This window comes from Arachis hypogaea, chromosome 20, assembly GCF_003086295.3.
Source record: "Arachis hypogaea cultivar Tifrunner chromosome 20, arahy.Tifrunner.gnm2.J5K5, whole genome shotgun sequence".
In the NCBI taxonomy this organism is placed as follows: domain Eukaryota; kingdom Viridiplantae; phylum Streptophyta; class Magnoliopsida; order Fabales; family Fabaceae; genus Arachis; species Arachis hypogaea.
Genome location: NC_092055.1, coordinates 134,907,206 through 134,920,200, shown reverse-complemented (window position 1 = coordinate 134,920,200; position 12,995 = coordinate 134,907,206). Strand labels below are relative to the sequence as shown.

At 28.8% G+C, this 12,995-nt stretch overlaps 1 protein-coding gene across 2 annotated transcripts; it reads right to left on the bottom strand.

Annotated features, from left to right (window-relative positions):
- Positions 1-3,359: 3,359 nt before the first annotated feature.
- On the bottom strand, positions 3,360-10,255 carry LOC112786807 (protein ENHANCED DISEASE RESISTANCE 2). 2 transcript variants are annotated; one of them, XM_025830180.3, is made up of 10 exons: positions 10,124-10,255; positions 8,026-8,313; positions 7,827-7,913; positions 7,539-7,754; positions 7,245-7,380; positions 6,142-6,304; positions 5,928-6,053; positions 4,587-4,781; positions 4,354-4,476; positions 3,360-3,864 (listed from the first exon to the last, which is right to left on the bottom strand). In XM_025830180.3, the coding sequence occupies exons 2-10, from the start codon at positions 8,285-8,287 to the stop codon at positions 3,751-3,753; spliced, it is 1,422 nt and encodes a 473-aa protein (XP_025685965.1). In that variant the 5' UTR covers positions 8,288-8,313; positions 10,124-10,255; the 3' UTR covers positions 3,360-3,750. The 2 variants fall into 2 exon arrangements, with proteins under 2 accessions (XP_025685965.1, XP_025685966.1); XM_025830181.3 differs by lacking the exon at positions 10,124-10,255 and adding an exon at positions 8,591-8,888.
- Positions 10,256-12,995: the final 2,740 nt, after the last annotated feature.

Genomic DNA, 12,995 nt, shown 5'->3' with positions numbered 1-12,995 from the left:
AACGAAATTTATTTCTCAAATCGAAAACCAAGGGGGAAAAACCTGAAATACACGACACTAATGTTTTACGGGGACATAGTCTTATATATAAAACCAATTTTCCGGTGCCTTTGATTTTCATACCGAAATTGTCAAATTTTGTCTAATATATTATTTGGAAAAGAGTTTTCAATGTGGAATCTTGTATCTTATAATTTGCACAATTTGATACGGATTTTTTTATGACAATTTCGGCAACTTCCATTCGAATTAGAAAATTATTAGTAACGGCATACAACGCTAGAATTTAGCATGACCAATTAGCTAATAACATCTTAAAGATGTTAATTAAAAAAATACAAATATTAAATTATTAATATTTTTATTCCATTCGATTTACATTTAAAGTAAGAATTTAATTTTAATGCATTGTCAGTGTAAAATTATTTTATATGTACATTTAATTACATAATATCACAATAGCAAAAATAACTACTTTTTACATTGATCGCGTGAATCTAAAATAACGATTATGATTGTACGATTGTATAAAAGTAAAACGTTTTACATTGTCAGTGCATCAAAATTAAACTCTTAAAGTAATACTAATTTTATTTTATTTTTTCTAATAAAAATATTGACCTCCTAACATATTTCGACTAAGGGATAAAATTTTCATCAAGATGAATAACTTGGACAAAAACTCCACTACTCTATCAATGACAATTGCCATAGTGCTACCAGATTCATGTGTCGAGAGTTTGAATCATGCTTTGTGCATGCAACAATTCATTGACTAATGACAAACTCTTAAATAGAACTCTGATCTACGTCAAGTTAGTCTTTGACTTGCCGAACTAGGAGATATAAGTCTAGATTATTTTTGAAACCTGAGATGTATACCATCTTCAAAAATTCTCATTCCGGGCTTTTGAAACTTTAATCTGAACTTCTGAAATCTTTATTATTATGAACTTCCAAAGTATTTTGTACTTTGAACATGTTTTGTTAATGATGCATATCACTACCAATGAACAGGGGTTTCTTCATAAACTTATCATCTAAGGTTTATGTATCAAGTGTCGAATTTGAGTTAAAAATCTTAAAATAAATGAGATTTTTCTTTTTGATCACGTATGATCATGATTAAAAATATATTCCAAAATTAAAAACATTTGGCTAGATAAAAATTATTTGATCTATAACATTTCAAACCATTAGAAAATCTCAATTAAATTTTTAATATATTAATTGTGTTGTTAATCATCAAAATTAATAACCATAAGATTTCCAGAGTTAGCATAAGTTTGTTTTAATCAACACTAAGATGTTATCGACGAGCTTTATACCGATCAATAGAGCCATCAGGATTTCGCTTGGGACGAAAACCAAGTTGCTGCGATTACAAGGTAATAATGAGGTTGTGGTGGAAGAAGAGACCAAGTTCCATTGGCAACTTGTTGCCCAGATTTAAGTTCTTGGGTTTGAAGATGCCATTTAACTGATCATTATAGAGAGATTTGAATGCTGGAAAATTTTGAGAAACAACATATTTGTGTTTGATACGATAAAGATCACATATGTAATAAACTGAACCATTCATTTATTGAAGGAATTTAGGATGGTGGAGGTTTTGGCAAACAAACAAGGAATTTAGAAATTTAGAATTCCCTACATCCAAATACAGCGAAAACTCACATGTAGTTATTTTCATGTGAAATTGATATTTGATAATTATTAGATAATTTGACAAGTTTGATTAAAAAAATTATTAAAGTGGTTGTTAAAGGATGATTTGTATAGCAAATTACCGGTTGTAAGGAGTGTATTAGAAATATAATCATTTATGTACCTTTTCCTATCAATGTAAACTCTTGGAAAAAGTAATTTCATGACAATTAAAAATGATAATTTTTTTCGGATATTTGTATAATCAAAATGTTAAAAATAATGAATTAATCATTATATAATTAAATTATATTATAATATAGACAAAGAGAGTCCAAAATAGTGTTATGGTTAGTGAATGACACATAAGATTTTAAGTTTCATATGAAATTGCCATGTCATTTTTGCAACAATATAAAAATAAGCATCTATTTTATAACTACATTTATACTATCCATAAAAAATAACATCTATATAATCAATTTAGTATTAATATTATTGTTCATACTCTGGCCTAACGCTAAGGCCCAGGATTCAAGTAAAAAGGCTCGACCCAAAGGATTGAGCCTCACCTTTTCCAAGTCAGCCGCTAAGAAGTCGGTACTCACCACGACTTGCTCTAAGGAAGTCGGGAAGAAAGGTTAGCTGGCATATAAGCACTCATTTAAATGAGTAACTGCCCCTAGAATCTCTCTAACCACTTTCACGAGCCATATCTTAATCTCCCTAAGATCAAGAGACGGTTAACACCCTAAAAAGCGGCACTACTCCAACGGTGGTTATTGGTTCACCACTATAAATACACTGACACTTCTCAGGTATCTCTAAGTCCCAATACTCTCTAGACCTGCTCACATCCTTGCTGACTTAGGCATCGGAGTGTCTTTGCAGGTACCACCCCCCATTCTTTCATGCGCACGAGCGGGACGGTGGTCCCCGAGTTGTAGATCCACTTGCTAGCCTCATCTTTCATACGTTTGGGCCAACCAATACCGTCCAACCCATTAATCTCCGGTTATCCATCGTAACAATCATAATTTCACGTATTAAGTTATTTAATTCTATAAAAAAAATTATATATAAATTAAAGGATGTTAATTCATATATCAATGGTCTAAATGCTAATATTGCATATTCGAACAGTAAATAATTCTCTATAATAGTTTCTTTTGCTATGATAATAAAAAGATATATAATTTAAAGACGAATTTTATCGCATATTAGATTATACTTGCTCAAATTAGTTATAACACAAGAATAAAAAGGTTTGAAAGTTTTACTCATAAATCATGAGAAAATGTCTATAAATTCAACTACTAATGTTATTTAAAGAAAAATTAAAAAAAAAAAGGATTCTAATGTATATATTTTAAGTTAATCACAAACTATATTAAGACAAGTAAAATTGTTACTCATTGATTTCATTATTTTCAATATTGAGAATAGTTAAACTTTAAATTTAATTAATTTTATAAATTTTGTGCAATAAAAATTACTATATATATATTTTATATTATCCGGATACTATACTAGTATTAATAATAATTGCACAAATAAAAATTAATTGAAATAATATTAATGTTACTACTTTGTGAAACACACACCATGGCGAATACTGTGCAGTAATCTCATCCTGCTTCCTGTTGGTGTATACATATAATATAGGAAAGTTTATAATTCAGATCGACGATTAAAAATTAATGAAACACCGGTACACTTGAAAATTTTTCATTAATATAAAACAAATAAAAAGAAGCCAAAATCAACATGTCATGTTATTTTGTAGTTAAAGAATGTTGCTGTGAACCATAAAGCAACATTTAACTAGGAAACATCACTCCCATTTAGCAGTACCCTAATATATATCCTCTTAATTTCTTTGACTTTGGTCAAAAGTATGCTTCCAAACAACATAATGTACATCCATGGAAGCAAATTAGTTACTTAAAAAACAATATTCACCTGTTTAGGATGTGTTTGGCTAAGAAGGGAAAATGTGATGTAAAATTTTGTAGATAAACTCTATGTACAACTTCATTTGCGAAATCTTACACCATTGTTTTACCCCTAGCCAAACACAACCTTATTGTCAAGTTTGCTATATCATTCACCATCAAGGGTCATTAGTCTTGGTACTTGAGAAATGTCACCTAAATCAATCTTATTCAATCTAATGCAGCATAGTACATGTTCAGGAAGTTCCTCTTGTTTTTGTGCCTGTTATAGAAAATTTTATCAACATGGTTAGTCTAAGTTGAACACTAACAACATTAGGTTTATTTACTCTAGTTTTACCAAATTTTCAATTAAGTTTTTGTACTTTTTTTTTTAATTGGGTCTCTACATTGCTTTTAATTTTATAATTAGATCATTTCTAGTGTAAAAAATGTTATAACTGAATATTTTTTCGCAAATTGAAGATATTCATAATTTAAAATCAAATTAAATTTTTGATCGCATATATTTTGGGAGAAATATTTGATTAATTTTAACATTTTTGATATAAAAATGATTTAATTACAAAACTAAAAGTGTAAGATTCCAATTAAAAAGAAAAAAAATATAAAAACTTAATTAAAAATTTGATAAAACTATAAAGACCAACAGAAAAATTAAACCACAAAATTCTGCTAAGTTGAAATATTTCTTCTTGTAAAGATTAAGAAAGATGAATGCTAGATAGCATAGATCAACATATCATCTTACCTGAATGGTTAGCCCTACATCAAGAATTCCATGTTTCAAACGATGGCGAAAAGAATCGAGTCCTTTTCTCGATATGTAGCTGAATCGATGAACGTCCAAATCAATCTCAAAGTAGTTAGGACCCTATTAGAAATAGAATAAACAAGTTAGTAGTGTTTGTTATGAACATAATCATACGAATGACTGATTTTTGTGTATATATAACATGGTCGTAAGTTTTATACGAAATGTACATTGTAAAAGTTGTGTTGAGGGCGCGAGAGGACGGGTTTATCGTTGTAATTATTTAGTAACTTCTTTTCAGCAGCACCTAATTGCATATCTTGAGGATTCACAACTCCTGCCAAGATCTTCAATCTTTCTCTGTAAGAAACATTGGATTCTTTTTTAAATCCTTTCACCTTTTCCATCTCATCTTTGATTACTCTCTGGCAAATTAAGAAAAAATGGATTCAGTAAATATTAATAAACTATATTATAGGAGAGGACATATATATACAGTCATAATATATATCAATCCCCTCAAAAGTTTAAACCGACGGAAATAGACATCATAAATAGTTATATTTCTAACAGAAAAATTATTTATAAGTTAATTCAAGCTCTCAAAGATTCAATGTTGCAATTTGATTCTTGAAAATATGAATGAGTCAAGTTGGTAATTTTGTTAACTTTTTACTGTTATTGATATCGAGACTAGCTAGTGTCTTGTCTTCTATTTCACACACTATGAAGCACGGACACTTCGCTGAGTTGCCGTGTCGGATATATTTTGGACACGATACTCACGGACACTCGTCCGACAAGCGTGTCTGCTGTGTCCAAACCGTGTCTTAATAAAAAATAAAAAAATTTTCACCGACACGGTTGGACACACCTAAATACCATCACGTATCAACGTGTCCAATCTTATTCTTAACATATATTTTTGAAATAAATTTAGATATAATATATATTTATTATTTATTAAAACAAAAAATATTTTAAATACTTGATATAATTAAAATAAGATATTAAAAATAATTAAAAAATTAATTTATATTTTAGTATTCAATAAAATATCAAAATACCATTATGATTTATCTAAAAAATACTTTATATTTTATATATATGAGTGTCCCCGTATCTTATAAGATTTTAAAATTCGCGTGTCAGCGTGTCCAGTGTCGGTGTCAGTGTCTGTGCATCATAGATTTCACATGATACTTAATAGTGATAAGTTAGTAAAAGTTAATCAAAAAACTAATTTGACTCATTATATTATATTTCATGATCAAATGATAACATTGATTTTGTCATCTTTCAAAGACCAATTTAGCTCAAATTAATATGCGTATCAGGCTAAAATTGTGAGTTTACAACTAAAACAAAGAAAGCTGAAAACTAATTTTTCTTTGAAGTTATCATTTTGAACTTCTAAGCAATATAGGACTAAAGTGTATGTTTTTAATTTAACAAAAAAGTTGTGATTTTGTGACAAAATAAGCTTAAACAGATACACTCTTAATAAATGGAGTTACTCATATGAGATGAGGAGAATAATAATTTGAAATACTAAGAGCAAATTGAACTACCTTTACATTTTCCTGAAACTGGGAAGAAATGTTTTGGAGATTCCCAGTAACCTTGAAATACAGTACAAGGCTCATACCTTCTCCATCACTGTCTCCACCAAACATTGCAGCTGGATATGTAGGCAACTGCCACAATGCATATATAGAAGAATTCAATACAAAAATTTTCTGAACATTGAGGGTGAATGAAAAAGCAAAAAGTAAAAAAATTTACCTGGATATTTACTATAAGAAGTGGGGGAAGCTCACTAATGGATTTAAAATTTGGAAGCTCAAGGTATTGAGCAATGTGGTGTATCTTTTTGGGACAAACAAATAGATCAACACCAATTGGATTATAGGGACACTCCTTTGGTGCAGGAACCTTGCTTTTGTCTCTGCAAAACAAAAGTTTGGACTATTATCAATTTAGATATACATACAACAAGAACACAAATATCAAAGGCTTATTCCACTTAATAATAAGGTCGGCTATATAGATCAAACGATTTAAGTCATTTGGGCTGCATTTGTTTACAGAGACAGAACACTGAGACAGGGACACTGAGACACAAAATCGCAATATGTCCAGAGACACTAAAAAAGGACACAACTTATTTTTTATTTTTTCTTTTATTATTCTTGTTAATTTTTCATAATTATATTTTTTATTGTTATATTTTTCATCTCAAAATTTTTGAATGAAAAAAATGAGAATAAATTGAATTTTCATAATTTATTCTAGTTTATCACCAAACATAATACAAGAACACAAAATTTTGTGTATCTGTCCATTAGTGTCTTATTCTATTCTATTATCAGTATCTTGTGCTGTCTTATTCTTAGAAACAAACGCAGCCTTATGCCCAACTTTTTGTCTTGTACAACTCTTTTATTGCAAACCAACAGTATGTCAAAATTAAATATTTTATAGTGTTTCCTTTAGATAGTGTTTGTTTTTAGAGATTGAAATTGAGACCGGAGACTAGGACTTAGTATTGTGTTTGGTAGTTAGAGACTGTAACTAAAATTTCAATCTCGAAACACAATTTAAATCTCTTCAATACCTCAAGAAAGTGGAGACACAGAGAAATTGAAATTTTTGAAGACAGAGACTGAAATTTTAATATTTCTTTTCAAAAATACTCTCATTTAACTTTTTCAAATTTCAAATGTACTCCTCAGTTTCCATATTTATCTTAAACTAAACATAATATTGATACATAACTTAGTCCAATATATTTTACGCCAAACACAATACAAATGCTTAATTTAGTCTCTGTCTCCTAGTCTCAGTCTCTCTTCCAAAATCAGACTAGATAAATAAAAACAACTTACTTGAAATAGTTTTCGCCACGGACTTTGAACCCCGAGGGAGAAATCTCGTTCCAACATGCGGAAGAAGGCTTTTCTCCGGTCTGACATGGTATCATATGTCCTGCAACCGGACGATATACATATCTTTTCGATTGACCTATCAAACAACAATGAGATTAAGAAGCATAATTAGTAGTATGATAAATTTATGTTACATAATTAGTATGAAAAAGGTGGCATTGGTCTTATTCTCTTCCAAACTTTGGAATCTTGAATCTATTTTCATGCATATCAAGTTATGAACACTTAGCTTACATTGTTCACTGCTTTGATCAACATCACATGATCTCCTCTTGAAAGAAAGCTTGAAGAGTGATGACGAGAGCCTCCTCGACGTGTTGCTGAAGCTTATCGACTTCATCAATTTATGGAGTCCTTGTTTTTGTCCAATCTCTTGAGTTTTCACTTCCATAGGATGAACCCGAGGAACAATATAGCCTTGTGTTGCATTTTCGCCATTCGAAAAACTATCTGCAGTTATAAAAAGTTATGATCCAATCCAATCTTCTTAAGACATAAATGAGGCCTGTAATGTTTCATTACCTCCTCCATGGACACTATTGAAATCATCATCAGATTCCGGTTCAAGAATGCTGTAAGTGTCAAAATAAGGTTCCTCTTGGGAGTTTGCTGCAACAAACAGTAGATAGTCGAGAACTGTTAGATAGTTTAACATGCGTTCACATCTTTAAGCCTTAACTATCAGCTTCATATAAAGATAAGGATTTTGACAAGAACATACATTTAGAATCAAATTTGTGCCAATCAAGTTGTCTAAGATGATATGCTGAATTGGAACCGTTCTCGAATTCCATGTGAACAACTTCAGTAACAGAGTAATCTGTTACACATGGCCCTGCATCATTCTTCCTCCCCATGCCACCTTTCTCCACCGGAGTTGAGACCTTTCGACGGCGGTGTCTTATTATTCGCTTTATCGTTCTTCTATGAGACTTTCTGGGCCTTTTAATGCCATGGGAATGCACTGATGCACAACCACCCATGGTATCTATGATGTACTTAACTACACCTGAAAATTTCAGGAAAATATGTCAACAAACAAAAAGAACCATGCTAATAAACCAATGACTTTGAACATCTTCAAGACTAATTACATAAAAAATGTGATAAACTAAAATGCAATTTGCAAGATTTGCATCAAAATTCTACAAAAGCAGTAGTGTTGTTAAGTAACTTAAAATATAAATAGCAGTGATACTTTGAAAGTAAAAATATCTTATCTTAAAAGTGAGAACTTTTTTCTCAGGGAAATCTAAAACCATCTCAGTAATGAAAATTTCTTGTACCTTATAAGGCCACCAATGAAGAACTTAAAAGAAAAGATTGTAGGGCAACACTTGTAGAAGTAAAAGTTATCAAACAGTATTAAACATTTTCACAAGCTAAACAATCTCAGGTTCAGTTTCAAGGAAGCTTCTTCTGAGAAAGAGAGACTTAAAATGAATTGAAAGAAAAAAGAAACAGCATATTTGATAGGAACTTTCAGCTGAATGATGATCCATGTGAAATGCATTTGCAGATATAAGAGCAAATGTAAAGAAAGTCTCCAAAAGAAAAAAAAAAGGCTCATAGAAAGAATGTCATAAAATATGAAAATTATATGAAAAGAATATAAAAGGGGAATGAATCAAATTAAAGCAAAAAGGGTAAGACATTATTTGAAAAAAAGAAAGGAAGAAAAAGCTATAATTGAGGTATAAAAGAAGGTAAAAATTTAGGTGAAGTCGACTTCACGTGAAGTTGATACCTAAGAGCCGTTAGATGAAAATTTAATCAAATCAGTCAAATCATTTAACGGCTCTCACAGGTATCAACTTCACGTGAAGTCGACTACACCTGAGTTTCCACCATAAAAGAAAGGTGTAGAAGACAAATGCATTGTACATCATCATTGACTCTCTAAAAGACAAAATAAATAATACTAACTAGAACAAGCTAAGGCTTGTTTAACCACTCTTAAAAATAAAAAAGTCCTAAAAATAAAAAAGTCCAGTGCACAAGCATCTCGTGTTAAACCTTATAATATATACTTCCTTAAACACTTCAAAACAAATCGATTTTAATATTATTACTTACTTCGTTAGATCACCTATTTTCAGTTATGGACACACGAACGCATGATTCAGAAAAGAACTGCACTTAAAGTGTGTAATATATTCGGCCTAATCCGATAACTATACTAGTGACTGATTCCACGACTTGAACAATGACCCAATTCGAATGATCCTCTTTTCTTAGAAAACAAAAGCAAAAGAACAAAAATTGCTTTGTAATTGTTATTAGAAAGACAATCTAAATGTCATCTCCACCTTAGATTTCTTTAACTTTGTGACTATTTTTTCTATTTTTCTCACATAAAATTCTCATATTTACATGTACCAGCACCATATCATATTCAGTATTCGCATTTCGATCTATTTGTGCAGTATTGAACCTTAAGATTCATAGCCAAAATAATCTGAGTCAAAACCCATACCTTTAGTTTTTTTTTATTAAACCCAGAAACCTTTATTCACGTGCATACATGAAAAGGTGAACGAATAATAATGCTTTGTGCGTATCATATGTTACATGTGTACGTGCATTAAATACTACCCATACATACACTTCTTTAATTTGTGAATAATTTTTAAAAAATAAAATCACAATCAAATTTAATACTTGAATTTATATTTGTGCAATATATATATCCCATCAAGACTTATTAGAGCCATATAAATTAATGAAAACCCAGAAACCTTTATGATTGCATGCAGCACATGCAAACATGAAAGACATAAATTCAAGAGATCAAAAATACAAAGATGCAGACGCATTACCTTTTTGGTTGCTAGAGATAATTTATATGGTGACTCCTTTTTTCTACATTTAATATAAAACTATATATATAAAGAAGAAGAAGAAGAATGAGAGAAAGAAGGTGGAAGCTGGTTTTACAACAACGGCAATGCCGGATCAGGATGCTGCAAAAACCGAGCACCTTCTGACCTTCTTTTGTTTTTCTTGTTGCAACAATAATTATTGTTTGATGTTTGTTAATGAATTTTTTTTTCTATAAACCCCTCTAAAAATTGAAAGCCTATTAAGATAATATATATAATTACAAATTATAAGGTTTGTTAACAAATATATATAAATAAATAAATGGTATGGGACATATTAAATACTATTTTTTTTTTGGCTAGACATAGAGACATAGTATATGTAAAATTTATTTTTTAATAAATTGTAACAATATATTGATATTTTATAAATAACAAAGTAGAAACTAGTCACCAAAAAAAAAATAACAAAGTAGAAACTAACCTTTTATAAATATTTTTAATATTTTTTAATTATATAAAGTACTAATAATACTATCTATTCTATAATCATTTTAATTATATTGGTAAAAAATAAAGTTAGATATATCGAAAAAAATATTTTTATATTTTTATTAAGACAAAAATAAATATAAGTCTGAAATATATTTAACACCTAAATAATGGATACACAACTTAACTAAGTTTCTATTATTCCTAGATTTGGATTACTAAAACACTTGATCAATACAAAACAGTTACTACGTACTCTATTGGATTCATTATGAATTTATTAGATGCATTTTTTTTTTCTGGACGCAATAATTATAATGTTAAAAGTATGTTGGTTGATTAAAGTAACAAGTGTGTCTTACAATTAAATTCACAACTTGGTGAAACTTCTATTGCATATTAATGATTCAATCATATAAAAATATTATATGAAGACTGAACAATATAAATAAAAATTAATAATGCTTTTTTTGGTTCGGAGTAAATAATAATTTATATTATATTATGTATTTATGTGGTTTCACTAAGGAGTACATGAAGCTATATATATATATATATATATATATATATATATATATATATATGAAAATGATGTTTGTGTCTTTGAACTCATTGACAACAATAGTAATGGTAGTTTATTTCTCCAACAAACCAACCTTCAATGTTCGAATTAACTGTAATTAGGTCGGTAGCTTCTTAATTATTGATGATGTTAAGCTAGTTTATGTATGTTGTTTAATTTGTTGTTGTTTTTTATGGTGTGTTATGACTTATGATGCTACTATTATTACTCTATATTATTATAGTGTATGTGGAGATTTTATTTTGCATGTATATTTATTCAATAGTGCACTTAATTATATATAGTAGTTTTGTATTATCAGACATATTATCAATTCATCTTTTATATTTATTAAATATATATGTAAAATTTTAATAAATGTTATATTAATTAATATGATAAACATCTTATATTTAATATTTTAACAAAAATAAAATTTAGATTCAAATTTTAAAAACAATTATATTAGATGCACAAAAAAAATAACTACCAAATCTAACTTATATATGTCCTATGTTAGAAATTTTGCACTTTTCTATATCCAATCTTGTTAGATTTTATAAGACTTGAAAAAATAACCTAAACTTTTGCCAAAGTTGTGAACCTTAAACTCTGAAGATTGAATTACAACTCCTTAATTTTTGGTGATGCTTACCTTGTGGCTTAAATTGATTATGCACCATTTTTTTTGGTGGTGGAGTTATCTAATAGTTCTCAACAAATCTCAATATATAATATATTAAAAAAATCAATAATAACATAACAATAAAAATAAAATTATAGATGTTGGTTAAAATAAATAAATAAATAGATTACTTTTTAAATTTATAAAATATTCACTAAATAATAATAATACATATATAAAATAAAAATATATCACAATATATTATTGGTAAAATTTTAAATATAGTAATAAAAAATAATATTATATCATATTGTGCTGTTTAAATTGGATTGAATCGGTTTTAAGAAGTATATCTGAAATCCGATCTAATTCATGTGGTTTGTTAAAAATATAATTCAATCAAAATATCAAATCCAAATTAGCATGGTTTTAATCAGTTTTTGGTTTGGATTGAATCGAACGAGTGGTTCAATTTGGATCGGTTTGAATTTGAATACCTCTAACTCTTGAAAATTGAGATGAGACTCAAATTGACCACTAAAATTATAATGGACCAATTTACTCAAAATTTACAATAGTAACTCACGTTAGTCTCTGATTTTCGTAAATGGTGTGTTGATTTTATATGTTAACTTGCTAAGATTTCGACTCCTCGCCTAAATTGTATGTGACTAAGACCTAGTAGACTTTCTAGAAGCTTGACCGACTCCCTGACATTCTCCTGAAGACGATAATAAAAAGTTCAATTTAAAAAGTTTGCAACTCTAACAGCAACAATCAAATTTCTAGAGCTCTAATAAATCTTGATCACATAAACTCTGCATGAAGAATTCAAATCACAACAAGTTAATGTACTAAATCAACACGTCATTAATGAAGACAATTGCATATGAGTTTTTACTTATTGAAAAATAAATTTTAATAATATAATAATAAATTTTAGGAAAACATTTTATACCAAAATCAGCTACTAAAATTAGACACTAGTATAAAATATATGCTAAAATATAAATATATATTAAAAATAAATTAAATCACATATATATTTTTACACTGGTGGTTGATTTTAGTGACTTATTTTAATATACGAATAATATTTTTAGATTTTTTTAATTAAAGAAGACAAAAAAAAGTGATGACTGACGTGGCATACATAGCCGACATTACCTAAGTGGGGCCCGCAAACGCAA

Bases quoted from the DNA above. Each gene is read 5' to 3' on its own strand.
- LOC112786807 (XM_025830180.3), bottom strand. From the start codon at position 8,287: ATGGGTGGTTGTGCATCAGTGCATTCCCATGGCATTAAAAGGCCCAGA. The intron at 7,914-8,025 runs GTATGTTCTTGT...TGTTTGTTGCAG, and splicing joins GCACAAATTTGATTCTAAAT to CAAACTCCCAAGAGGAACCT. The intron at 7,381-7,538 runs GTAAGCTAAGTG...GTTGTTTGATAG, and splicing joins TGATCAAAGCAGTGAACAAT to GTCAATCGAAAAGATATGTA.